This window comes from Parambassis ranga, chromosome 2 (assembly GCF_900634625.1).
Source record: "Parambassis ranga chromosome 2, fParRan2.1, whole genome shotgun sequence".
Taxonomy (NCBI): Eukaryota; Metazoa; Chordata; class Actinopteri; family Ambassidae; genus Parambassis; species Parambassis ranga.
The window spans coordinates 18,105,776-18,133,727 of NC_041023.1; the positions used below are offsets into that span (position 1 = coordinate 18,105,776).

General features: G+C 40.7%; 1 protein-coding gene across 1 annotated transcript in view; it reads right to left on the bottom strand.

Moving 5' to 3' along the window:
- The window catches only part of thsd7aa (thrombospondin, type I, domain containing 7Aa), a 58,989-nt gene that overhangs the window by 13,361 nt on the left and 17,676 nt on the right, over positions 1-27,952 (bottom strand). Inside the window, exons 6-20 of the mRNA XM_028433230.1 lie at positions 21,597-21,791; positions 17,760-18,000; positions 15,554-15,669; positions 14,626-14,758; positions 14,300-14,403; positions 9,972-10,166; positions 9,553-9,819; positions 7,600-7,778; positions 7,485-7,490; positions 7,103-7,390; positions 5,724-5,865; positions 5,518-5,633; positions 5,316-5,433; positions 947-1,092; positions 579-753 (exon numbers count right to left, since the gene is read on the bottom strand). Of these exons, the coding sequence (XP_028289031.1) occupies positions 579-753; positions 947-1,092; positions 5,316-5,433; positions 5,518-5,633; positions 5,724-5,865; positions 7,103-7,390; positions 7,485-7,490; positions 7,600-7,778; positions 9,553-9,819; positions 9,972-10,166; positions 14,300-14,403; positions 14,626-14,758; positions 15,554-15,669; positions 17,760-18,000; positions 21,597-21,791 (2,421 nt within the window). The remainder of the gene's footprint in view (positions 1-578; positions 754-946; positions 1,093-5,315; positions 5,434-5,517; positions 5,634-5,723; positions 5,866-7,102; positions 7,391-7,484; positions 7,491-7,599; positions 7,779-9,552; positions 9,820-9,971; positions 10,167-14,299; positions 14,404-14,625; positions 14,759-15,553; positions 15,670-17,759; positions 18,001-21,596; positions 21,792-27,952) is intronic.

Sequence of the window (27,952 nt, forward strand, 5' to 3'; positions counted from 1 at the left end):
AGTAGTTGGTATACACTGCACTCCCACTGCAGCTGAAAGCTTCTGACTGACCCTAAACAAACATCCATCATCAGCTCGGTCCCTCCTCCCACCTGTTAACTGCAGTGCTTCTATGTGTAGCATGCTCTTAACGTCTCTTTGATTGTAGGAGCTCTTGAAGCTCCTACAATCAAACACACTCAACTGTAAGTGCTTCAACTGTCAGGACTTTGTTTTTATTGTAAGCAGCTGGTACTAAGAACACAATAATCAATGCCATAAGTTTATGATTAACCAGACTAATGTTGAATGACTAACCAGATGTACAGATTATAACTGGTTTTCTGCCAACTTGCAACTTGCTGTTGCGTGACATGCAGTTTCACTGTTTTATACCAACCCTGATTATAGCTCTGTGTGGTTCCACAAGTGACAGCTATGTTTTCTCTACACTACTGCCTTTAGATCGAATATATATATTGTATACAAACTTACTTTACAGGCAAGTGTGGCTGAGGTGGACAGACAGGCACAGAAGCCTGAAGTATGTGCACTGAATCATTCGAGTGACTTTATGTGATAGTGTGTGAGTGACATACCTGGACAGGGTACAGTACAGGCTTCTTGCAGAACAATGTTTGTGTCCCCGTCCACTGACACCTCCAGATCTCCGCAGAGCTCATCGTCCACTAGACTGCTCTCCTGCTGACCCGAGCCATCAGACACAAAGCATGACACGTTCCTGAAGCGCAGGCCTTCTCCACACCTTGCTCCCTGAAAGAAGAGAAAACAGAGATACACAACATAAGAGTCAAATCACGTTTATATTTAAGATATACTATGTATAATATAATAATATGTATGTTTTTTTTAATATACTGATATTATAAATAAAATGGTGGTGTTAGGCAACTCAAATATTGGCGCCACAAACAGACAGACCAGAACAGTGTGGCGGCTGACTGACCTCTGACTTGCACTCGGACCAGGCGCTGTATCTCCAGCTGTAACATGGCTTCACCAGACAGGGCTTCCACTGCTCCATCTGGGATGGACACGGCCTTCCATCACCCTGGGGAGCCTGGATCACTGTCCGTCTCCTCCACAGCTTGCCTGGAGAACAATGAAAAAGAATAAAAGTGAATCATTTATTCATGAGGACTGAGATGCTGAAATCTGACCTCTCTGTAGGTCCGAGCCTGCTTGACATCAGGAAGATAGGTCAGAGCAGCAGCAGAGCGTATGTGGAAAGTGACATGAAGCCAAGGTGACCTCCAGGCCTGAAGATATTGTAATCAAATCTGCTATTCAAGTGATCTTAGCATCAATGTATCACAGTATTCAGTCCAAAAATAGCTTACATCATAAACATAGCATATTGTAAAGACAAAGCACAGTTAACGTAATCTTAAATCAAACAGATTTTCATTTCTAACATTATATATTTATTTCTTAATGATTCACAGATCATAAACCTTAATGGATCTCATACTGGCCTTTTACCCAGCCTACTCAGTTCCCCTATTGTCTGGTGTTTTCTGTACTGACTCTTTAAGGCTTGTGTTATACGTTTTCTCATTTTATACATTTTTCTCTCATGCCCCCGTGATGGGAAATTCTTGTTCATATAACCTCAAAACTGTCCAACAAGCCACTAGTTTGGTTGGTGGTAGGACAAACTAGCATCCTCTCTAAAATGACGACAGTCCTAATGCAATAATTTGGTGCTCCCACTCTCATTAAGCTGATGTAATCTTTAGAGCCATTTCACTGCTTCTTCATACACACTGTAGCAAGTTTGCATATTCATCTTTCTTTGTTATGTTAAAATTGAACAAGTAGGAGTCTCAGGTATTGGAAAATGAGTAACACCCAAATTCACACAGTGCATTTTAACAAAATGCCACAGGGGAAGGATGTGGGGGGAAGAAAACTTTTAATTAGCTGCCGTCTCAAAGGAAATATGTGTGGGTTTTGCCCACTGAGCCACATAAAACAAATAATACACTCAGCAATATTTTTATAAAAAGATACAAAAAAGAAGGTTCCACAAGTATGAGACATGGGCAAACTGTCTGTGATGTCAACCATGGGTTGAAGAGCCGAGTCCCTGAGGGAGACTTTACCCATCTCATTTTTGGTGACATCATAGTCCCCAAAACCATTCTGCCTTCCTGGTTAATCCAAATAGGCAATAATTGCCAAACAGGCAAATAGGTGAAGTGCAAGTGTGGCTCAGGTGGATGGACAGGCACAGAAGCCCGGAGTATGTGCATTTTATCATCTGTTTCCACATGGAGACAACAGATGATCAAGCTCAGGAGCTAGCTAAATAAAAATGCAATCTCAGAAACAGCCCATCAATGCTCAATGACCTTTATGTCAAATTGCAATTACATTAAACCAACACAATGGAGTCGAGTCCAGCATCAAATAAGTTAAATAAGCAGCCCTGTCACTGACTATAGAGGGACAAACACGCCACTTACACACTTGTCTATGTTACTCATTCATTTGCCTTACATATACAAACAAAGATTACTGCTATACAGGCCAATTCATTCACACTTGACGTGTGAATGTCACACCTCACTCACACCAAACATTTATATCTGTTATTCATTTACTCGCTTTCATACACACAGTGTGTGTCTACACCAACTGCTTGAGTAGTGCGCTAAGGATGCAAAAGAGGTTTACATGTGTGGTGCTTACCCTCAGATTAAAACAGAGGCTACAGCTAACATTCTGCAGGTTCCTACTACATCTTAAAGCAACGACACAGAAGCTAAGCAGACAGTTTATCACTTACTAAAATATCACCATGAGTCTGCGTCTCTTTTCCTCTTTTTTAGCTTTCTTTAAGGAGTGTAAACTGGAACAGTATTATTATTTTTTCTTCTTCTTTTTTGCTTGGTCACTTTCTCGCATTCTTTTCCTTGTCTTCTCAGCCAAGAACCTATTTGTTTCTTTTTGTCATTTGTTTAATCCGTGAACAACCATAAACACAGAAATACAGAAACATCAGCTTGTGTTTTCAGCTTCATTTTGGAACTATGTTTTTGTCCATTTCTTCAACCTGTTGTTGAATTGTTCCACTGAAAAAGGTAGGTGTTTACGTATCTGCTGCCCCTGTGTGTGTAAAAATAGTGCATCATATAGTCATCAATAGTGCAACATCAAAAGCATTAGCAGTGGGACTGGTCACCATGGTAATCAAAACAATAGCAGAGACAGGGCAATTTTGCATCATGAAACGAGTTTTATGTTTATTTCTGAAAATCTGAAGAGCAGTTTTTGAATTTGTGTTCAGAGGCCAAGTACTAGTTGAAAATGATAAAAGTGGTGAAAAATTATAGCCACCACCTGCCCCTCCTTTAGTAGGCTTTTTACAGCATTTATACTTTTGTACTTCAGTCTAATGGCTACTCGTGCAAAAGCAAATGTCATTTTTGTAAGTACGTCAAAATTGTCACACATCACACACCAACTGAACAACACATATTTGAATGTCCCCTGATACAATTCATGTCTGAAAGTATTCTGAGTTGAAGCTTAGTAACACATTAGCACACCCCTGTTAACATTGTAGGCCCCTCACTTCCTTCTTACTAACCTCACATAAATCCGGGCCACAGATTTTTAATCAAAGTTCACCAATAGTTTTGCAAAAGGCACTTATGCCTTATGTCCACAGAAACCAGGCATCACCCCCCATTTCAATTCTCATGCTTCAGTGGTTTCCCTGCGGGCGGTTGTGGCAGAATCTGAGGTTGCGCAGTGGGTGGCAGGTAGTGCTGCTGGGTAAAAGAAGGTGTGTGCCAGCTGTCACTATCAGTGTTTGGCCCAAGAACACACAGTGGTACAGTAATCTATGCACACAGGTTGGCCATGTCCAGAGAAAATAGCTGTGTTTTTACACTGCCTGATTGATAACAGCAGCTTGCTGCTTCCAGGTATGTTCATTTGCTTGAAATACCAAATCCAGCTCATTGCTATTCCTGGCTACAGAACAGAAATTAGCTCCTCTAGGGAAGTGTGTCCTCAAAGCCTGCCCACAGATAAAGGCAAACACAGGAAGGAAAGCGAGGAAGGCTCCTCTTTCTGTGCCATAACTGCTGTTCACCAAAAAAAAAAAACATCATTCTCGCCTGGGGACAGATTAAGGTTACCATAATAGTTAAAGCCTGTATTGGTTTCATATCTACTATTTGCTCTTGTTGCTTCTGGCTGATGCTCTTCTGAATAACCTGTGGAGAGCAGAGTGCTCCCTGAGCCCCAGAGCACACACTCCTAATGGACCACCAATCAATGGCTTGATCCTATGGAATTACATGCGAAGACATTATTATCCCACTCTCGGTTGGTTTAGGGCTATAACGCCATGGTTTCTCACATCATAAAGCGTGTCTGGTTTCCACCATTACTGTAAAAGGGGCTGACTCCTTTGGCACACAGCTCAGCGCTCTGCACCTACAGCATGATGGATCTCCCACAGCTAAGTAGTGTACAACCACAGCTACTGAAGAAGCTGACGTGTTCAAACGTTAAAGGTAATGATATCATAAAGTCATCATATAGGTTCATTGACCTATTGCACAAGTGAGATTTGAGGTTTTGATTGGACTTAGATTCTTATAACATAGTGTCGGCACACACTTGTGGTGAGATATTGTTCTCCCACTGGCACCCCTCATGAAACCAGGAGAATTACAGGAGAATTACACTAATTTTACATACCACACTGCTCAGCCTGTACCAGCTCAGATGACACCACTAATATCTTCTGGGCTATTATAACCAAGTTTGGCACTTGAAGACGGTGCATTTGTAACAGAAATCTGAAGGATATGGCTACTTAATAGCAACAGCTGCATTATGGGAGCAGGATCCTAGCTAAATAGGATATATCAGCTGCAGCTTTTATGGGTCTGACACACGGGTCTGTAAATAACCATGGATGTAACATCCAAAATGCCATAGATTTCTGGAGAACCACCTTGAGCCACTGAGAGAGGCTCCACCATATTGGTAGCACCACAGTCCGCCCAAACTTCCAATACAAGTGTGTGTGGAGCACAGCTGTCATATCCACAATTACGCAAAATAAAGTAGTAAACGTGTTTATGTCTGTTGTAAATTTTGACATTTTAACATGGAGGTCTATAGGAACTCATCATTCGTACCTAACTATTACTATTATTAAGATATTCCTTGGAGACAATATGGACATATTTTACAGCTGTCAGTTTTTTTTAACAAATGGCCATGTGTAACCATAAATGGACAAGTGGCAACAATGGTTTTCTGTTTCTTAAACACTGTAACATACATACCTGCCAGCCCACAGGTTTGAGTGCAGTCAGACCATGCTGACCAATCAGACAGCTGGCAGTTGACTGGACATTCCACAACACAGGAAGAGTTCATTTGCCACTTCCTCTCCAGACCAAGCTGCAATGAAACATCAGTTGACAACAGTGAATCATCTGCCATTGGTTAAAAATACATTGAAACAGGAAAGGAGAACCACCTCACCTCTTTGCAGAAACTGAGGTCAACAGATTTTCCATCACTGCGCACACAGTCCAGCATACGGGTTTTGATGCCATTTCCACACACTGCTCTGTCGCTGAGTTGACAGGTACTCCAGTCTACAAGGATAAGTTAGAATTAACATTATTACACAATAATATAACACAAAACCTGTGTATGTGTACTGTATTATTAGAATGAAGCCTCACCAGTGATGTTGTAGGAGTAGTGGAAGCAGTTACTGTTGAGTTTGCAGGGCTCAGTCTCTTTGGTCGGGGGACACACCTTCTCCTGCCCTGGCTGTCGGAGCGGATAAGCAATCCTCTCCCGGGTGCTGTTCTCACTGCATGGCTGAGAAGCAGAGGAAAGACTTCACTAACACATGTGCATGCAAGGCAGCTTGATACTCTGTCCTCTGCTCTGTGTCTGCTAATGCAGCTATTGGGTGTGAAAGAGTCATTGAACACAACTCCACATAGATAACAACAGACATAAAATATGTTAGGCTAACATATCTTGGTTATTTTAAGCATCAGCCATACATGATCTTCTTGTTTTCTTTGAGATATCTAGACATACCATCACTGCATGTAATGTTATACCCACACTTTTATATAAGCCTTATGTTTTTACATATATCTCAATCTGGCAGTAGATTTTTTTTCATCATTTCATAAGGAAGATTGTGATGAATCTGCAAATATCAGAACCATGATAGTAGGACAGTGTATTACTTAGCAGGTAAAGAAAAATAGATCATTTGTCTCATTCAGAAATATCATTTCAATAAAGTCTGGCCACTGAATATGGGGAAATAGACACTATTTTTGTACTGTATACAAAAAACAATTATAATATTCATATTCACACCACATTCACACAGTGGTGGTGGTAACCTACACAGGTAGCCACAGCTCTCCTGGGGGAGACTGACCACCGCTGTTCATATACCAGCGAGTGCACTGCAGGCAGGCAATGTTGGTAAAGCGCCTTGCCGAAGGACAAATGACAACAACCGTGGAAGAGCCAGGTTCGACCTGCCAATCTTCCAGTTATTATTATTAGTTAATATTCAGGATATGCCTTTAAAATAAAAAGTACATATAGCAAGCATTTATTTTTTAAGAAAAAAAGTAGTACATTGGAAATTGCTGATGATTTTTCTAATTCTGACTAAACTGTTAAAATCACAGTTAGTAAGAATTTAGTCATTAACGGTGATATTTATCAAGCATTCATTCAAACAAGAGCCAAGTACACAGAAACAATTCAAGTCTGGACTTTGGAATCACATCTTAATACCTGCATAGTTGAAGTTTATCTACCAATTTCAAAGTCACCTCTATCTGCTGCTGCTAATGCTCTTGTCACCTTTCACCTTCTTTCTGAATATTTCCAACAGAGTCTGAAAAAAGTAAGCGTCCAGCTCAGCAGCGAGAGAAAAGGTTCATTTCTCTGCAGGGTATACTGCAATGAAATCCTGTGTGAAAGTTTGTTAATGCACTGGTAAACTGTGAAATTAAAGTAAATGCTGTTTGTTCAACCTTGATTCCCAGGTTACTGAAAAATACCAAAATGCCATTCTTACCAGTGGACATGAGCTCCAGGCACCCCAGTCTGACAAAACACAGTCCTCAGGGCATGGCAGTCGGCTGGTGCGGGCCCCCAGAGGCATGTCTTCTGGGTCACAGAGGTAGTCCTCTACCTGTTCAGAGGGACCATCTATTGTGTTGAGCATACACCTGACTTTTCGGGTCTGAACACCTTCACCACAGTTGTCCTTCAGGTCCACATTGCTGACTTTCCATACACTCCAGGGCTCCGCCACCCAGACATATTGCCCACAGTCACTGAGGCAAGGCACCACCTCATACACCTGAAACACACACAACACAGTTACCTCAGGAAATGTTTACTCAAGCAAGAAAACAGTGACTTCTTTGAGGTAACACCACTAGTAGTGTTCTTACCTGAGCCTGTGGATATCATCCAGTGAGCAAAGAAGAGAAAGAAAAAAGTTATTAAAACCATAACATAGGGCTCAAGCATCTATCACACACAGTTTAAGAGTGAACCCTTCCTTACCTGGTTGACGTGGTCCAGCTTAGGACACGGTCTCCCGCCATTGTAGGGCTTTTCTCTCAGCCACTTGGAGCGAACTTTGACACCGCTACCACATGATTTGCTGCAGCGTGACCAGTTGGACCACTCGCTCAGTTTGCAGTCCGAAGGGCAGGGGATGATGCAGGCCTCCTCAATATACCCTGTAAGTAGGGCAAAAAAGTAGGGCCATGATGCAAAATGTTTGATTGTGTGTGCTACACAAAAACTACCACTAACAGGTAAATTACAGCTTTGCAGTCTACAAAGGAATTTGTAGTATAAGTTTGACATACACACCATCATTAGACACACATTTTCATGAATTATCCAGCTATAATCCTTTGGTTGATGTAGACATGTGTCAAATCCATACTAAATAATATCATAGTGAGGCTGCACATATGGACACATGGTCAGAACAAGTTAAAAACAAGTGAAAGTAAACAAAACTTAATCACAAAACAGTGATGGCTTCTGATGCCCTCTTTTGGAAAATGGCCTACCAAAACCAGCATCTGTGTCCTCATAATAAGAGGCAAAGGGTACCTTCACTAAGTGTCCAAGACCTGATGGGTGTGACAGTGTGTTGTCTTGATTCCACAGAGTAAGGCAATGTGTTTTCACAGAATATACACACAATATACACACAATATACACACATATTTAGTGGTCTGACTTTTAACTCAAACCTCCAGCAGCCCTGCAACCAATCGGACAACTTCCTCAAAGCATTCCAGATTCACCCATGCAGTCTATTCCCTGTCTCCTCCCATAAATAAACCTAACCAATATCTGCAGGAAGGAGCTCCATGTTACTTCCTCAATGTGTTCTGGCTATTAAAAATTTTCCAATCAGTCTGAAAACAAGCACCCATGAACTCTGAGCCCAATATCTTATTACAGTTACAGCTAGTTACCGTCAAGCAACCCCATACTGTGAGGTAAGCTTTGACTCACAACGAGACGTGCTTCTCAATGAGCAAACAGACACGCATATTCCCCCAAGTCCTTTGATGTGTTATATATTTTTATAAAAGGCAGAATGTGACGGCACTGTGATTCTTAATTCTGTGTTTTCCCTTTGCTGGAAAATACTGTTGAATATTAATACAGCTCATCGTAAAGTTAGCTGACTTGGAAACATCCCCAAGTTACTTTGATTGATTTTTCAATTTATGTCACTGGTTTGATAAGAGGGCACACTGAGTTAAATCAAATGTATTCACACAAAGAGCATTCCATGTTTTATTAAGTCACTGCATTTAGTCATTGTTTTCTGCAGTGAAGACAACTAGTAATGCTTTTTCATCGTAAGAAGTGATTTTAGTGTATATATGCATATGCACCACTGTGTTTGTCAGTAAAACCTGATCAACCAGTATGCCATATTTAGCAACAAGATGTTTGAAATATGGTTAAAAGGCATGCATTCCTGACTATACCCAATTAAAGACATTTTGTTAAGGCATTCTTGGGATACCCACACAGTGTCCCAGTTTAGGGCCTGCATGCATATCTGCATTTAAAGACTGCATCACAGCTGCATGAGAAAGCTGTCACATTTCGAAGGCTCTTTCTAATATGCAGCTAACATATCCCAAGAGTCACTGCATGGAGTACACAAAATACTAATTATTAACAGTTATACATAATAAAATTAAATAAAGCTTCTACTCTGATCGTAACACAATCTTAGTATCAACTCCATGTTGATAGGCAACCGAAGAAGCATCATGATTGACAGGAAATTCCTCTTCAAAGGAAAGACTGTCACATTTAACAACTGTTGGTGAGGTCACAGTGAGCTTGACAATTCTTATTAACACACCTGTTTTTGTATCAAATATGAGGATATTCCCATAAAGAAATCTTCAGATACCACATTTGCAAGTTAAGTTAAATGCAAAATTCATTGAATGCTCTTACAAAACCCACCATGGCTGTTGCATCGAGACGTTTCCACTATGCGGTTATCCTGGTCGTAGCACACCATGGACTGGTAGCGATATCCCTGGCCGCACTCCTTGATGTCCCCCTGCACCTTCATACCCAGCTGACCTTCCATGCGGCCGCCCTCAGGCAGGATGCAGTCTGACCAATTTCCCACAGGCTGGGCATTGTATTTGTTACACGGGCAGTACTGGGTCTCACTCAGAGGATACACTTGAGTGTTTTTGCACTGGTCACGCTTTTTACTCTTCCCTGTGAGAGGAAAAAACATTTTTAACATACATCACTTTTGGAACAATACATAATAGTCAGAATACCTGATTTGAGTTCTTTTACAGAGAAAATTAAAAACAGGAAATTCTATGTTTTTTGAACTGGTTATTATGAGGAATTCTGTCACTCACCCACTAGCATCCTTTTGCGGGTCCTGACACCCACACAGTCAGCCGTGCAGGAGGAGAACTTGGACCAGCTGCTCAGCTGACAGTCCTCCTGGCAGGGCAGCTGGCAAGGCTGGGTAAGAGGTGGCATGGGGCTAGCAAACTTAAGACATGCTTCAACGTCTGCTTGTCCACCATCCTGTTTACGGCAGGAAACAGCTGAAAGACATGGATAAAGGAGTTTTAGGAGGATGTAGGCTTATCTTTCGGTTTTTTCATTTTTCCCCCCTCTCTCATACCCACACACACAAACATACACACAGACATAAGCACAATGTATTGAGTGAGTAACTGAATAGTAAAAGGTTTGTATTGAATTGTCTCTCCAGCTCAGAGTATACTATTACAGGTAATGGTACATAATGACAAGTGCTGCCCAAGATGGAGGAGCAGGATGCTCATCAATGGAATCAGATAATAGACTCTGTCTGTGAGATTTTAATATAAGAAAGAAAGTGTGCACACTGATAACAACTCAACTTTCTGCCTGAATAGCACTTAGGTATTAATGCTACACTCTGCAAGAGAAGGATTCTTAAAAGAAAATAACCGGTCATAAACTTATCATCGCAACAATCGATTTGTTCACAGGTTATAAATTTCATTTGTAAAATTTATGCCACACTTTATTTGTTTCAATTAAGTAATTACCTGCTATGTGTACAGTAATTTACTCTTCTTTCCTACCATTAAATATTGTTGTGGGTTTAGCCATCTATTTGTCAACAATAGAGTGTACTATCATTGCATGCTAATATGTATATGTTAATAACATGTACCTTCCACAAATCAGAAATCTTTTTGGGGGGTCCTTAGAAGGGTTTCTAAGTCTGTGTTTTCTTATGTTGCTTATGAGTATTTGCAGTGCATATGTTGTCAAATTGAGAAAGATGTCTCCCAAGGTGAAGTGCATTGAACAACAAAAATTAAAAAAAAGTCAAAACGGAGAGTATATTTAGATATTTAGACCACCTTCACAAAATATTTAATTGTTTTCAATAATGAAACTTTTTGTGTAGATTAGATCACATCTGCCTTTCATTTATTACGCAGCCATGTTGAAGCCTCACTTCTGATTGGTCAATCACAATATTGTTATTTCTTAGGGAATACATCATGTCTACATATTGTATAACATGTATAACAATTAATATCAACAAGTGTGTAATAACACAGATACCACATAGCCATTGAGTAGTATCTCAATAGTCATTAAGACATGAATGTACAACAACAACAAACAAAAAAACAAAGAAACAATTTAGTCAATAATGAGTTTTAGATCTTTTGTTTGCCCTACACACTGAACAAATGATAATCCTCTCTCTGGCTTATACACTTGCATTTCAGCCCTTGGTGTGATAAAGTAGGTGAGACTCTTATGCTTAAACATTACCACTCACATTCTTTAGCCCCGACCTGTATCCTTAGCAGCAAGATTAAAGTTGCATGCAGCCCCTTAGGTGCTGCTTTGATGCCTACTCCCCTGTCCCTGGCTCTTCTGATCAATGGTCCCAGATCTCCACAAGAAACATATCTTAACTCAGTCTAATGCTCCTTCCTGATGACTGCTCATGGTTATCCTGCTCTGTTAACTAATGTGTTTATGCAGAGAAAAAGATTTGAGTGTTTGCATAGTCTGTGTCACGGCCCCTGAGGTCCTTAGGAGGGGAGTGAGTGACGTTCTCCTCAGAGTCTTGTTGAGTGTGATTTTTAATATGCAAATTGCTGCACCGTCAGCCCCCCGCCCTGATTGGTTCGTCTGGGAGAGCGTGGACCAAATGGAACGAGAGTGTCGACGAGGCCTCGTATAAAAGGACCCGCGAGACTTCGCGTCCTGGGGAGAATTTGTAGTGACTTGGTTTGTGTTGAGTGTGTTGGTTGTTCTCCCCCGTGCAATGTGTGTATTGTGTAAGAAAAGAGTAAGATTCCATCTGCAGAACCTGTGTTAAACTTAGCCTTGCTGTGCTGTCCTCCATTGTGTGAGTGTGTCGCTCTGCGGAGTAGTTTTCAGTTTGTTTGTGCCTTGTGTATTGTTTTGCTCTGTTAGAGTAGTTTTCTGTTTGTTGTACAGTTGTGATAATCCCTCGAGTTGGGTAGTTTTGTGTTCTCCTTAGATTGTCCTGTTCCCTAAGGTTAATTCCCCAGCAGGGTTCCTGCTTGATTTTCTTTTCACAACTTTTGTAGTTTTATTTTCTTGGTTGTGAGGTTTTGTTTGAAAACCTGTTTTATCTGTATTGCACCACAACCTTTGAGTAAAAACATAAATATCGTTGAGTTCTGCCTTAGTGCACGTCCTCCCTAAACGCCCTAGCCGAGCTGTGGACGTGACATTAAATGGGGGCTCGTCCGGGATTCCTACGGAGGGAGAGTTTCAGCAAGGTCTTGGTGACTATGTAGCTTTGTTGTAGCCATGTAGCCTGCTGGAAGCCTCGTGGTGAGTGTGAGCTTTAACCCCATTGACTGTCTTCCCAGTTTAGAGTAGGTGAGTGCCCAGCTGGTCTGCTAGCAGTCCTTCCATCAGACACTCTTTTGTTATTTTGCCTTTCTTATTTTCGGAGCTAATCCTGGGCAGGGATCCAGTTCCCTGGCACACTCCAGAAGACAGTTAGGTGAGTTTGTTTGGGCAGGAACTGGGACAGTCTGTTTAGAAACTCTGTATGGTAAAGCTTGTGTATTAGCATGCGCTTTGTTCGTGTTTTCTCTGCTGTAGGCAGAGGTGTGTTAGCGTACGCTTCGTCCTTCGTGTTTTCTCTGCTGTAGGCAGAGGTGTGCGAGTGTGCACTTTCGTTCGTGTGTTTCTCTGCTGGAGGCAGAGGTGTGTGTGCGCACTCGGTTTTCATGTGTGTTAGCGTACGCTTCGTTGAGTTTCTCTGCTGTGGGCAGAGGTGTTGCCGGGCGTAATTTGTGGTGCTGCCGGCCATGGTAGTGGCGGTAGCGTGTGTGGCCATGTGGCCTGTGATTCCATTAATTAAAAGGCAGGATTGGTTCTGTGGGCAGGACTTTCTGTATCGTGTAATAATGGGATCACTCGTATGTGTTAACCCTCTAGTTCAGCGGTCCCCAACCTTTTTTGCACCACGGACCGGTATCATGTAAAACAATACTTTCACGGACCGGCACAGAAAAAAAAGTGCATACAAAGACAACTTACTCTTATGCTTAATTAGTGGGAGCCTTTGAGCTTTCTCAGCAATGAGGCGGTCCCATCTAGGGATAATGGGAGACAATGACACCCGAAGTGTGTTTCTTATGTCCAGTCCACTCCGTAATTCTGTTTTGGCCGTCATTAATTGCTTCAGTCGTTCTTGTTCATGTTTTCTTCCATGGCTTGTCTTTTAATGCAGGGTGCTCGGTCTCGCAGTTTTGAAGGCTTCGTTGCCTCATTTGCGAGTCTGTCGCCACATATCACTCAGAGCGGACTTGGTGTGTGAGAATCACCTGTTGCAATAAATCCGTATTTTAAATAGGACTCCTGATATAGTCTTTTAAATGCAGGTTTCTTTTTCTTTGAAGGGGTAGGCTCCTCTTCTTCTGTCTCCTCGTTAGGCCTTTTCCCCTTTCCGAAGAAGCTCTCCAAAGACGTTTGTTTTTTATTCATTTTTGCTTGTGGGCTTAATTTTGGGGTTCCGTATCCCGTGACCGAGACAAGCGTCTGGACAGGTGCTTAAAGGCACAGGCGGATGAATCTGATCGATTTATAAATGAAACAGCTTTCAGACTCAGATAATGAATAATATATGTTTTGCTCAGTCTTTCTGTGCGGCCCGGTACCAAATGACCCACGGACCGGTACCGGTCCCCGGCCCGGTGGTTGGGGACCACTGCTCTAGTTGGCAAACCGGGGGTTTGCTTTTATAGGAGGGGGTGTTATGTGCTGGTGCTTGTTTGTTGTGTGTATGTCTGTGTCTCTGCTTTCTGTGCAGGTTCCAAGTGCTTCCAGTGAACCAAGTGGATCATCCACACCTGAGTCCACTTGGTCCTCATCAGCAGAAGTATATCAACTGGAGGTGTGCACATGGCCGGGGCCAGTGTGGGCCAACTTGTGGACGCACCCACCATGCGTCTTTGCTCCGTCCAGTGGGACTAGAGCATGATATTCAGCGCTGACCTTTTTAGTTTTGCTTTTGTGTTTGATTTATTATTTTGTTATTCATTTAAGTAAATAATTTTAATTAATAGTCACTGTTTCCGACTGCTGTCTCTTCCTCAGGCCTGGGTAACATTATTGTTGCTTCCCCTCATCCCCTGGACTAACTGGGGAACGTAACAGTCTGTGTGGCTGTACTCACCTCGAACCTGCAGGCCAGGCCCACACGTCTCCTGAGCTCCAAGACTGTCCTGCCGAATCGACCATGGAACCAGCTGACATCTTCGCCACTTGTGGGTTTTCCATCTATCAGAGAAGGCAAATGCAAAATCAAGCCACTACACCTCTAGTTCTGAGGTCTGAGTTCCTTGGTGTGTTTTGACTGTATGATTGTGGGCTTACTTAAGTTTAAGAGACAGTCTAGATATGATTTGGCTCTACATAAATGCAACTTAAATGAACATCCAGTATGCATATGGTTGTATACATATAAATATAATATGTGTAAGTGTAAACAGGACCAGTTACCTATATCCCTGACAGACAGATGGAGAGTCACACTCCCTTTCTTGGGTCAGAACCTCAGGACAGTCTTGTCCCCCATTGGCTGGTAGTTGGATGATAATCCTTTTCCTGTTTTGCTTCTTCTTAGTTTTAGTACCTGAGGAAAACCACAAGAAAATACATTCATATACATTTGTTCTAAAGCCTTAAAGCTGGACCAAACCACAAATTATATCAGAGAGAAGAAGATTTTATGGCCACACCCTGACTTTAAAAATGTACTGAAAGAAGGGATTACATGTGCTCAATGTATCAATGTAGAGAAAATGCAATGAAGCCCAGTTGCTTTTCATTTTTTTTCTGTAATCTTCCCTGGCTCAGCTGGAAGTGGAGACTTCAAGGAGAAGCTAATACAATCAGGTGGAATCTTGAATAACATCCCCATTATCTGCTCTGTGGTATCCAATACTGCTTTGTGGGTGGTAGAGGTTATTGACTTTACGGGAACTCCGTCTATATTGGGACTAGCCTATCAGATTGCAGTCCTCACAATAGAAGAGTGTCCTGGTGATGTATTCTGAAGGATAACTGAGATGATCTTAATGCAGATTTATTAACTGCGATTGGTCGTATATGAGTGTTGTTACCTAAAGTACTTTTCAAGAAGGATGTCCTATATACAAAATAGTGGTTTATATACTACTACATCACAATGCTTACCTTCGGTACTAGACAAGTAATTAATACTCCATTTCTATTCTGTTTATAAAAAATACTACAACCCTGACAGATTTGAATCGTTTGGCATTCATTGATGTATTTATAATCTGTCTGCTGGTGCTGAAAAAATGATGAGCATACTTAGTAAGCTTCATTAATTGAACACAGTCATACAAAAGGCACTAAGCCTGTGTGACAGCCTGCTAAGCATGACTGGTTGCAGTGAAGCTACCTGCTTGACAAGTTGACGGACAGGGGCTCCAGTCACTGAATGGGGTGACGATACAGTCTCTCTTGCATGGAAGTAAACAGGGCCTGACGGTGTCTGGACGAAGACTCTCCGGACATCTGAAAGTACATCATTGACATGCTCAGTCACACACACACACATACACAGTATCCTTGAAGATGTGATAGAGATGTGCTGAATCAGAGCCAAGACCCCACGCTAGGAGAGTTTCTCACTTTAGTATTGGATGTTTTTGTAAGATTCCCACACAGAGCACATATTAAACCCAGACATGGGCAGTAAGATGTTTGCTTTAATACTTCTATCTCTGTGTGTACATGTTTCATTTAAGGTATCACACTTCCTTGAAATGTCCCAGTGCCACTTTGTGTTTACTGGTGGCTGTCCTCACATCCCAGCCACAGTTGCCACTGCTGGTGTAAGCAGGTGCCCGTCTCTCCATTAATGTGTAAGTGTGTCCCAAGGCAGGGAGTTCACCGCTCAGCATGTAACAGTAGATTTAGAAGTAAGCGCAGGAATAAAAAAAAAAAAAAAAAGCCAGATTAATTTCCATAAGCAGCATGGGGGCTGGCGGGGTTCGTCTGTGTAGTGCTGCTCTGCTGCCAGAATAATGCAGCCCCTTCTTTTGAATAAATAAATAGATAATTCACGTTCCTGGCAAATGCCTCCAGGGAGGGAAAGAGACCCAGATGATTAAAACAGTTGGGCTAGCAGCTCATCAGCCCATCAGCAAACACCTCTGCCAGACAGCACCAACAACACACTAACCAGGAGACTAAATGGAACAATGTACCATGTACAAACTCTGTACCATGTCTGCGAGCTAATAAAGGCTGCCTTTCTCTTGTACAAATGGAATCATTAATACTGAAGAATTCTTAATTATGTCAGCGGTGCACTGTGTAGATTTAACTGACTTTGAAACAACAATCATATACAATAGAAACTGCTCAGACCCTGCAGGACTGTTTTGCTTTATTAGTTTAACACTTTTAATAATAGACTTTGCAGAATTTCTGCTAAACACAGCATTCAACCTTGGCCCTTTCTTCCTAGCTCAATGACAGCGCATAAAAAGACTACTAGAGGGGAAGGAGCAGCATAACCTAGAATGGAGCATTAGATCAGAGAAATGTAATTTTTTGAAGTACAACAAATACTGTCCGAATCTTACAGCTCTTTATAGATCCAGCCTGCAGGCTCCTCTGGCCTCTCCACATGCTAGAAATATATCAATGCAGATCATTTGCCACGTGTGTTCTTGTTGAATTTAAACATTTTGAAATTAATTTTCATTGGCTATAGCTCTGAAACATTAGCCAACAGCAAAGCCTGGTTAATACATCGCCCTGCCAAAATGACTTGAAACCAGATATAGTTGATATTCATTACATAACATACTGTATGTAAGTATCATATCATCATTCAGATTGAATTGGTCAATTCTAGACATGTACACTGGATTTATTTAACCTTAGCATAACCTCAAGTATGTCACATTATGTCACATATAGAGTGTAGAAAATGATAGCAAAGTGTGTATCATGCAATCAAGATTTATTAAATGGAAATAATTGTAATAATTGTATAATAGTTTGGATTAAAGGTTATTCATTTTTTAATCATGCTGAGAAAGCTTTGGAAAAAATTGTGAATACTGGAGTCAAAATTCCTCAAACGCGAGAAACTTTGGGGACTTTGGGACTCTGTGAATTGTGCAATTAAAACTCTGCTGCATCTGATGTTGCCTGCCTGTTGTGATTTTCTTTGAGTTTTTGAGATTGGCGAAAAAAAACAAACAAAAAAAAACCTGTGCAGAGGCAGCAAATTCCTCAGCACAACATAGTGGCTGATATGGACATAATTATATTCTGCATGAAAAAACATTCCTGAAAATTATTACTATACTATTGGTAGGACTCTAGCCATCAGCCAATAGGTTCGCACATTTATAAAAGACTGTAGTTTTTGCTGGAATTTTAAGGTCGTTTGTCAGTCCATGCTGTGACAGTGTAATGTCATCATAGAATGAACCATGTAGAGTGACCAAAACGATGGAAAAGGAATGATAAAAATAACCTTTTATCAAAGTACCAGATATTTATTTGTCTATTTTTTTTCTTAATGTCCATCCAAGCTTTTTTAAGATCTCTGCGTGCCATCAATTATGACATTATTGTTGTCTTACTTTTTGGGAGGAACCTGGCCCACGTTGACCCGGACACAGATGACTTTGCGAGTCTGCATCCCCACTGAGCAAGAGGCATCATCACCGCGTGTTCGACCCACAGATGTGTTGGTGGATGGGATGGAGGAGTCCTCTATACACTGGCCCCATGGACCGGTTTGCCAGTGGTACACTGTGCAGGGATGGTCATTGCAGCTCCGAACCTCCTGCAGAGCACTAACGTTGGGACACTGGATTCCACCTAAGGAACAATGAAACAGCAATGCCACTGTCAGTGTTACAGCACAACACATCATCATAGCAAATAAATCAAATTTATAAAAAACGAAGCGAGATCCAAAGATACATTGTCAAAACTTGTTTTCAACTTTTCTTGAGTTTGTCAGATCTTGTTCGTGTTTGGATCCCAATTAGTTGTGGTATAAAGCTGTACTTCCCTTTTTTACACCCTTTTATTAATATCAGAACAGTAAAATAAAACAAAAAAAGTACTTTTGGTCTCATGACTCTTCAGCAGAGAATAAAGTACTTCCTTGGTTCTCTCTCCTGCGACAACTAACTTTGAAGTAAACTGCTCTAAAGAGAAGCAAAGGTTCAGGCTCACACACAGTCTGTGTGTGATAAAAAGAAAAAGATGATAAAACTCAAAGATTTTAAAAGAGAATTTCAGCTTTTGCGTACTCATTCCAACATTTTCTCCTACAACAAGTTATAATAGCCTTATATCAAAGAAAGAGGCCGCAGTGTACTTTTTTAAAAGTTCTGATATTTACTATGTCTTTGATTGATCATTTGAATTTCTGATTTAACATTTTATTATATTTTCTCATTTATTTTTAATTCACTGTTATTAATTTGACATCTTTTGTGCATAAAGCCCTTTAAATCATATTCATTGCATTCACTGTGGAACATAACTAGGGTATTATGATTATTACTCAATAAACTGTGTATAGGCACTGTGGGGCAGTTACATCTCTGCCAATAAAGTAGTACACACTTTTTTGTTAACTTTATAGAGTGAGCTATGGCACAGTCTTACAAATACAAAACACCTGCGGTCTGCTGGGATTTCACTGGGAAAGGAATAACTGGGCAGTCAGTACAGATCGGCTGAACAAAGAAAAGAGAAGCACTGTCAGAAAACCAGCCTTATCCAAGAATGTACTCCGATGCTAAATACAGTGGCCAATATGACGATCAAAAACAGAGAAAATATATTTTTTTTAAAAAAGAACTCTAAAAACCATATTTCTGCAGTATAGAAAAATGTTCTTATTACTGAAACCCCTATCAAGTTCTATTTGTGTGATCATACAGTTTCCAGCTTCTAGTCTTGGTTAAATTGTCGCCCCCACGCTGCGTGAGTCACTGTGCACCGCTATAGATTAGCTTTTAGCTTTGATTTTCCCATGACTCGCTGGAAAACAAACGAGTCTGCAGCGGCTTTAAAGATAAAACCGAGACACTCTGGGGGTATGGCCTGCTGCACAGATTGACAAAGATGAGGTGACCTGTAGGGCAGAATGTCTATACAGAGTCAGAAGCCTGGATACGGACCCAGGTGGGGTGTGCACACCATGTGACCCCTTCCACCATGAAACGCTGTCATTAGTAGCCACTGTCACCTTGGGAAAAAGAGACCCCTGAGGAGAAGGTCAGCCATTAGCGCCTCTGAAGGCATTGAATGACATCTTCCAGTCGGTGATGAAGCGTCTGGATTGGACATGAGAAAGAGACCTCTGTGTAACAGCACAGGCTTAATGTCCTTCACAAGGTAATTTATAAAAGATATTATTGGATTTCATCAGAGCGCTCATTTATCAGGCCTGGAGCTCATTAACACAGAGAAGGGCACTCCGTTATTGGTGCTGAGCCTAATTAAATAGTTAACTGATAAATATTTAAGTACAGCCAATTAAACTCAGCATGTATTTGAGACATGTAGAGCTCAAAGCACTAACAATCTGTCATTATTACAGCCCTGTAAACAATTCTTTTTTATTTATCCAATTGTGTCAGGGACTGAGGTCAAGACAAGAGCATCCTACCAATCTCTGATAAGGAAGCAATTGTAGACCTTTCAACAGGAGAGAAACCTCAGACTGAACCACATCCAGGCTGCTGCCTGCTAACAGGCTGAAACATGGAGAGACAAACCACAAACATTGAAGCAGTCTGATCTGTGTTCATATGTGTTCTGGATAATTAATCTATTTACTCAACACTGTCCTGTCAGGTGATAATCACTCCTGTCAATCCCAATGTTTTTCTGGACTTGAATAATTAGCTCCTACCAACAGCAGTATGTTTATGAGAGGTCAGTGTGTCCATGTGATTAGGCAGCTATGGCTTCATTAGCGCTTTGTAGACTGCTGTACATGGCATAAAATGACTGAAGCTACAGCGAGCCACGTAAAACAGTCTCAGACATGTAGCCTGCATCCCTGATAGGCTCTTGACTGATCTTAGGATACCAGATCTTTCGCCTCTTTCTTTTTTAAGTCAACAACCATAAAAAGCTTTACCCTCATTTGATTCCAGTCTGTACTACAAGGTGGTGTAGAGAGCCAATAGGGTGATGATGATATATCAGATATATTATGATATATCAGAAGGCAAGGGGAGCAGTGTGAGAACCCTGTAAGAAATTGCTGTTTCTGTGCTAAAACCACTGTTCTATCTGCAGCCTTATGCTAAGCTTTTGTGTGACCTACACAAATAAGAATTTGTGTAATACAATACAATGGATTGGTAGGTAACACATAGCTCAGGGTGTACCCGAGAAGCAGCTCTGAATTTAACTTTGACATCATATGTCAAGGGGACTGACTGTCCCATTCATATGTGTTCTTCTTCCTGCATCTCTCCACTGTATTATCCTGCTTCAGTGTATGCTACCTAAATACTGGAAAAGCTGACAGCCTGCAGCATATCCTGGCATGGATGTCCTCCTGAAACACAGCAAGGAGCAAAAGTAGAGGGGTTATCCTTTTCCATTATTTACAGTATGTTTCCTTGCTTCAGCATGAATGCTGCATTGTTGGAATTCACCAAAAACAGCAATGTGGTCCAGAAGTCAGATGACAGGAGCTGTTAATGTGATGGTAGGGGAGAAAAAGATACAATTCTGATCTGCTGCCAAGCCTGATGCTAACCATCTGTGCAGGCTTTTCACATAATAAGGTTTGATGAGAATGTTCTCACACTGGAGCTCAGAGGGTTTACATCAGTATCATTCCAGCACCATTTGCTTTGGATACGCAGTACTCACTTGGAGTAAGAAACATTTATTGCTACGGAATGCTCGGAGCTACTACAAGCACAGCAATTGTTTTACTACACAAGCACAACAATTATGCTGAACTGATGAAAAAAGCCACATTTCTACTTCCCTCTAGTTAAACATATGGAGACTACATGCTACGTCTACAAAAAACAAACACTTTCTGTTGTCTACGACCATCAAATTTGGATGTACCGAAGATTGGTCGGACCAGTGACAGCAGGGAAGGACCTTCAACAGAAGCAATCCGTGTGAATTTTTTAGGGCAAGTGCAGGCTGTACAATTAAATTTGACAATCTGAGTATCAACAGTCAGTATCCAGTCACTTCTTACCCTGCGTCACAGTAACCCATGCCACAATCTTAGCAGTAGCTGCAGAAGAACACACAGAATAATTCATTTCACTTTGACATTTCACTTGTGCAGAGGTAAATAAGGTATGAAACTCTTGCAGTGCTAGTGTGAGACTATATTTTTATATACCTATATCTGTCTTGTTTTCGTCTAACCGTTGTGTTTGTTGGTGCTCTTTGACATAAGATTTCCCTACCTTCTCCGGCGTTATAGGCCAGGATGGAGCGAGCTCTGGTCTGCTTGCCCTCTGTGTTTTTTCCTGAGCAGGTGTGGGAGCAGGGGGTCCAAGCGGTCCAGGGGCTCAGTGCGCAGTCCTTGGGACAAGGAACCTCACAGATGGCGGGCATCGGAAGGATTGCGTCACGGCACAGCTGTCTCTCCACATATTCACCTGGGTGGAAACCAGCACATTGGGGATATTAAAATGTGTCAAAAAACTCATCAAAAACAAATAAAAGCCCAAACATTTACATAATGCACAGAGGTAATATCTTATGAGACCTTCTGCGTACATAGTGTATGCTGGTATCACCATAAAAAATACGGTGTGAGACTGGTATTAAATGCCATAGCATCACATATTTGCATATAGCATCATAAAGTTTAAAACATATTTAAACAGCAGTGACAAAATGCTTGATTAGCAGATCATATTTAACACAGACATATGTCATACATACATACATAATGACATATGCACAAAGCCAAGCGGAGAGCCTGGGTTTACAAAGTTCATCCACCATCATAAGACATGAGTAACTCCCCCAAACCATTAGAAATATTTATTCTTTTTCAATTCCCTTTATGTCAAATGCTTGGATTTGCACTTGATGCAAATGATGTGTGCTATGCAGTGTTTGTTTCACTCATTGATTGATTGACAACATCAATAAGTAGTGACACCACTGCTGTCTGGACATGTACATTATTGATTAAAAGGAACAAGTACAAACAGAGAAGTAAAGGGTATCTGCAGTTTGTTATTATGCATTTGCTTCCAATTTCACAAAAGGTTGATGAAAAGGGTTAATCAAGTTTGATCATGTGCTTAGAAATACATATTTTGCAAATTCCAGCACTAATTTAAAGATGTACTCCATCTTCATTAAGGCTTTCTCATCCCAGCCTATTGTCTCTTTTTTTTATTGTGCAGAGCAATCAGAATCTCCTGATGAGATATTTTTGACTATGAATATTAAAATTGCAGTAAGTTCCTATAACAATACAATATAATAATACAATTAAGCATAAAACCCCTGGTTATTTTTGTTGTTGTAGCTATGGACGTCTGTTGGTCTACACTGTATAAGAGGTCTTTTGAAGGATTTGTTTTTGGAGAGGCTGAGTTGCTGATGTGTTCAATATTGATCTGTTCTTCGAGCTGTCTTCACTCTGCTGGCTTCCTTCGTCCCATTCCATCCCAGTGCATCCTGTCGCTGAAGTACCATATCTGTGAAAATCTCATTGTGAAGGACTAGAAGAATGGCAGCCAGTGAGTCCAATGACACATCTGGCACCCCAGGGGGAAAAAAACAGATCCATTTTCATCAGAAGGAGACAACAAGAGATCAATAAGAGGCCAGTCAAGAGCAATTTTGAGGGACGCCACAGAGTTGTGGGGGTGGAGCAGGGTTGGTGATAGGAGATTTATGGAGCCCTGACAGGGGTAATAGAAGACTTCCATGTGACAGATGCTGGAGGAAATCATTAAAGTGTCTGTATAACACTGATGTCTTCTGTGATGTCTTTTGTGAGTGGAGCAATTCATGAGCAGCCTGTAGTTCTTCATAATTTAACTACTGCCTACAGAGGTCTGCACAAAACAATAAACCGTAGACGTAGATAAACCATAAACAGTAGACACGGTCAAATATCCAGTTAGAGGGGAAGGGGGCATTGACACATATCATAAATCATTCTGAAGTCCATCCAGCTCTTTGGACCAGCCTCCTATTCCAGGCACGTTGTTTCCACCAATTATGGTGGATTCTCATGGTACACTGAGGAAATATACCAGGGCTTTTGTGACTTTCCAGCCTCCATCAGCATTTAACTGGTTGATTCTCATTTATTTGTACATCCATGCCCCGCAGTGGATAAACTCCTCTGCATGCACTCTTCAGGCCATTGCACATCAAGATTGTTCACAAAGAACAAACATTGCAGATGTTAGATGTGTGCTATATATCACAGGAATTGCGATCCACGCTCAGCTGTGCACTTTCAAACAGTGGTCGTTTTACTTTGACTACCTTTACTGCTGGTGCAAAAGAGGAATGAAACAGAGGTGCACTGAACTGTAGGTCCGGTCTTTAAGAAGCTAGTGAAGAAGGTTATGGATGACTTACACAGGCAGCTGTGCCTCAGGTGGTAGAGAACTTGTACTCTTACTGTAAAATAGGTGGAGAACCGGCCCTGGCTACAAGCTAATTTTTCCAAGATGAACCTAAAGTAACAGGAATTTATGTGTAAAGATGGAACCTGATTTTTCTATTATTGTTATATCTTATGTGCAGTACATGACGGGAACTAATCTAACATTAAAGTTCCTGGTTGGGTCAGCTAGTTTCTTCTAACAGAAAGTGCATGCTGTGGTTAAAAACTCATCACTTCAGTCAAAGAATTTGTGTGTTTTGAAACACCACAATCTCCAACCCAACCCCTCACCCTGTTTTTTTATTGCCTTTCTTAACTAGTAGTAATGCCTAACAATCATAAGTGAAAACAAAGCATAACCATGGGCAAAAAACAAACTTAATATTGAGTAAAAACAAAACAGCTTACGGTGTCTAGGGGACTTGAACCTCAGACTCCTTAATGAAAGTCTGCCAACTCTCTGCCAAAGAGTTCTCATACAGAGTGCTGAAGTCAAGTGGTTCATACCACAAAAGTGACAACAATTTGTTGAAGATAAAAAGATATAATGCATAGCTCATTGTGTGTTAAGAAGAAAAAGCAGTCAGTGATCTGGTGGTGTTTATCCTGCTAGTGAAGAGATGTGGCCATTTGTTTTTTAAAATGTTATGTAATTACTGCTGCTTTTTGTAGGCAACAGAGACATGTCTATAATAAGCTAGTGGGGTTAATAAATAATATTTCCTTTTGAATTGGCTTTGGCAGATTCTGTATTTGGAAAATATTTTTTTTTGTTTTCCTTAGTGCAATAAGGAGCCTTTGGCAGCTTAAAATCTCTTATATGAATCATTTCGGTGTGTCCATGTGGAAAAAAATACTTTCCTAGTCATGGTATCCCCAGGCTTATATTCGATAGATTAAAATATGCTACTACAGTGTAATGCATTTCAGGGACAGCATCCTAGACGGTGCAATAAAGACTGTAGCAAAACAATGATTTCCAGTGTAAATGAAAGCTAGGGGATTCTTCTCCATGTGGTGTTTAAAAATCATTCTGTTAAACTTACAGATCGAAGAAGCTGAAGTGATATCACTTCACCCTGAGCTCAGCAAGCAACTGAACCGATCAAAGGGACAATTTTCTTTTTAACATCACACACATCCGAGTCCAAGTCAAACCTCTGTGTGAACCTGTGTTGATGGAAATGTACTAGACGGAGGCTGACATCTTCTCTATTCAATTCTACCACATCCGGGGGAGATTGACTCGCACCGTCAGAGGTAATGGGGAAGAAAGGCAGACTAAATCCAAGCTGACTGTGTGGAGCAGGCTGTGCTAATCTAATTTACCAATAAGTCTCATTCAACAGGGTGCCATAAAAGAACCCACACCTCTTTAGCTGAGTGCATCTCACAAGGTGGAAGAAAAGTAAGATAGATAGAAAGATGAAGATGAGGTCACCTTGAGCAGGTTTTCTTTTATCCCTGAGTCCGAAACTACTTGGAAGTATTCATGAGACACCTTAATGGCTCAAAATAATAAAGAGTGCCCCAAGGATAGGATAGAGGAGGAGGATTGAGCGATGAATAAAGGATGGATGTTTAAAGGGTAAGTGATCTGCAAGATCTGAGAACATTGTGCATCTGAGCCTTTCACATTCTATACTGCTGCTAATTGAAAAACCTGTGCTGGTTTCTGTCCACAGTCCCTTTCATACAGCTCTTTAATGTCCTTTATGTTCGATGTAAAAGGCACTCAGAGGAGGAAGGGTGGAGCTTTTTCTTGCAACTCTGTGCTGGCAGTGGAGGAAGTAACAGCACGGATTCAACCACCATGTGAATGGCTGTGGTAACACAATAAAACATTCAATGGGAACAGGTGGCATGAGACACACCTTTGATGGAACAGCATTAATTGCAAAGCACTTGCTGAGGTAGCATTACACTATGCATGACTCTGAATTACTTTTGTATCATAGTGAGACTGTGAATTGAGTTAATAGCTAAGGAAGAAGAAAAACTTAGGACCATTGTGCACCCTACCCTAGTCTGATAACCATTTTTGGGTCCTGTTATTCTCTTTATGTTTTACAATATATTGCATGGAGGCCTCAGACAAGTGTCAACCAACCTAAGAGAAGATTTCAAACACTGATATTTTAACATATTATGACACAGTGTATCATTAGAACAAGATCTAATAGGGCTGTTGGTGATACCAAACGTCTTCCATGCCTTTGTCATCAGTAAGACCTAATATAGACCATTGACTGTAATAAAGTTGGATGACAGGACAACTCCTGAAAAGGCCAAAACATATGATTGCCCCCTGGTGTCTGGCAACACTACCTCACAGACCCCTCCTCCTCCAAACTAAGTACAATCCAAGTTACAATCCAAATTTTTTTTCTCCAATGATGGTTTATTGCATGTTAGCATCTGATATGAGTTCAAATGCTAATTTTCATTTTCCATATACATTTATATTTAACTAATTATTGTAGGCCAAAAAAGAAGGTTGTAATGTCTAGGTCAGCAGCCAATGAGGTAGCCAAGGAAAATACAAAGAAGTTCCGCTTGGGGATAAATAAAGTAATTCTGATTCTGATTCTGAAGGCAGAGCTGTGTCATCCTTCTGCACATACAGTCTATAATAAATATGCACCTCTACAACATAAATTCATAAATTACTTAGATGTTCTATTTAGAATACAATATGTGTATATGGGATTTGCAAATCATTGCATTCTGTTTTTTTATTTTGGAACTGGAGTTGTATTGTCTCCTTATGGGATTGTTATAGTGTGACTCTGTGAAACTTAAAGTCTTAGTAAAAAAGTAAAATAAAATCTCCTGTACAGCTGTCATAAACTTTAATTTTATTAGTTTTAACATGACATTGACTGTCTGACATTTAGCAGTTTCTGCATTAGTTTTAATCTAATATGAACACCACAGGCTAAATTACAGCACATCCAACATATGGATTGTTAGAAAATTGAATTACAAAAGCTGTAATACAGGACTTCATAGTAAATCTGCCCTTCTATTTTCATAATAAGTTATCTTTCAAGGACAGTTTTCTTTGAATTTTTGAGTGCAACCAGAGTAAAGATAATTAGCTGTAGAGAACAAGTCAGTTTGGGATGAAGAAGATGGTAATCACTACTGCTGCAACAACATGGTGCAGTGCAGCCTGTAAATGGGGACCTTGACTATGAGAATAATATAGAAACTGCTGAACAACCCCCATGTCTCTCTGTCTCTCTCCTTCTCCCCAGAGCCCTCATTAGCAGCTACTGTATTATAGTTCAGGAAGCTACCCATAATTGCCACCCCAACACACACACACATACACACACAGACACACACACATTCATGTCTAAGACACTGTTTTAGAAAGAGAAGTGAAGAAAAACGATAGGAGGAAATTACAACTTTCAGGTCATAGCTGATTCATTATTTAAACAACATTTCTCAGATATATGTGTTGACAACTGTAAGAAGTGTTGTGAAAACAAAGCTGCTCATTAAGTACCCATGTATTTAGTTATGCCAGTGGTTATACCATCTCTAACCAGTGACTTTAAAGATCAATCTGTGCTACATTTTCCATTTACTTTTCCAAGTATTCATCAACTGTCACAGAAATTGACAGTTCAGGCAATTACATCATCATATGTTATCATATTGTCCAAAAATAATCACATTAAAAAGAGTTCAAATGAACATCGAAGAGAAGAAATCTCACAATAAGCTGCTGCCTGTGTGCACCCATCCCCATAGACAGGAAACTAGTGACACACTTCTTCTGAAAGTTCTCAGAGTGAGTGAAACTCTACCTTAAAAAAATGAAATCATAAAAGAGGTACGTTTGGCCTTTACAAACACAACAAACCTCCCACTTTACATCTGATGTCAGAAATATCTTTGGCGTGACGTCTAATGTTGTGCATCTTGAACAACTTTCTGGCAGTAACTTTAGTTAAAAGACACTCTGGATTTCTCTTGAGGCGCACTTTGCTGTTGTTTAGCCTGTGAAGGAACTGCAAGCTTGTCAAAGTATTGTCACTAAAATAGTGAATAGATGTGCAGGGTTTGTAGAGACAAGTGAAGGAGTGCCACAGAGACAAAGAGCACCAAATACCAGATGCTGCCCTTTTTAATGCTAAAAAGCTTGCAGATGCTGCTAACTAT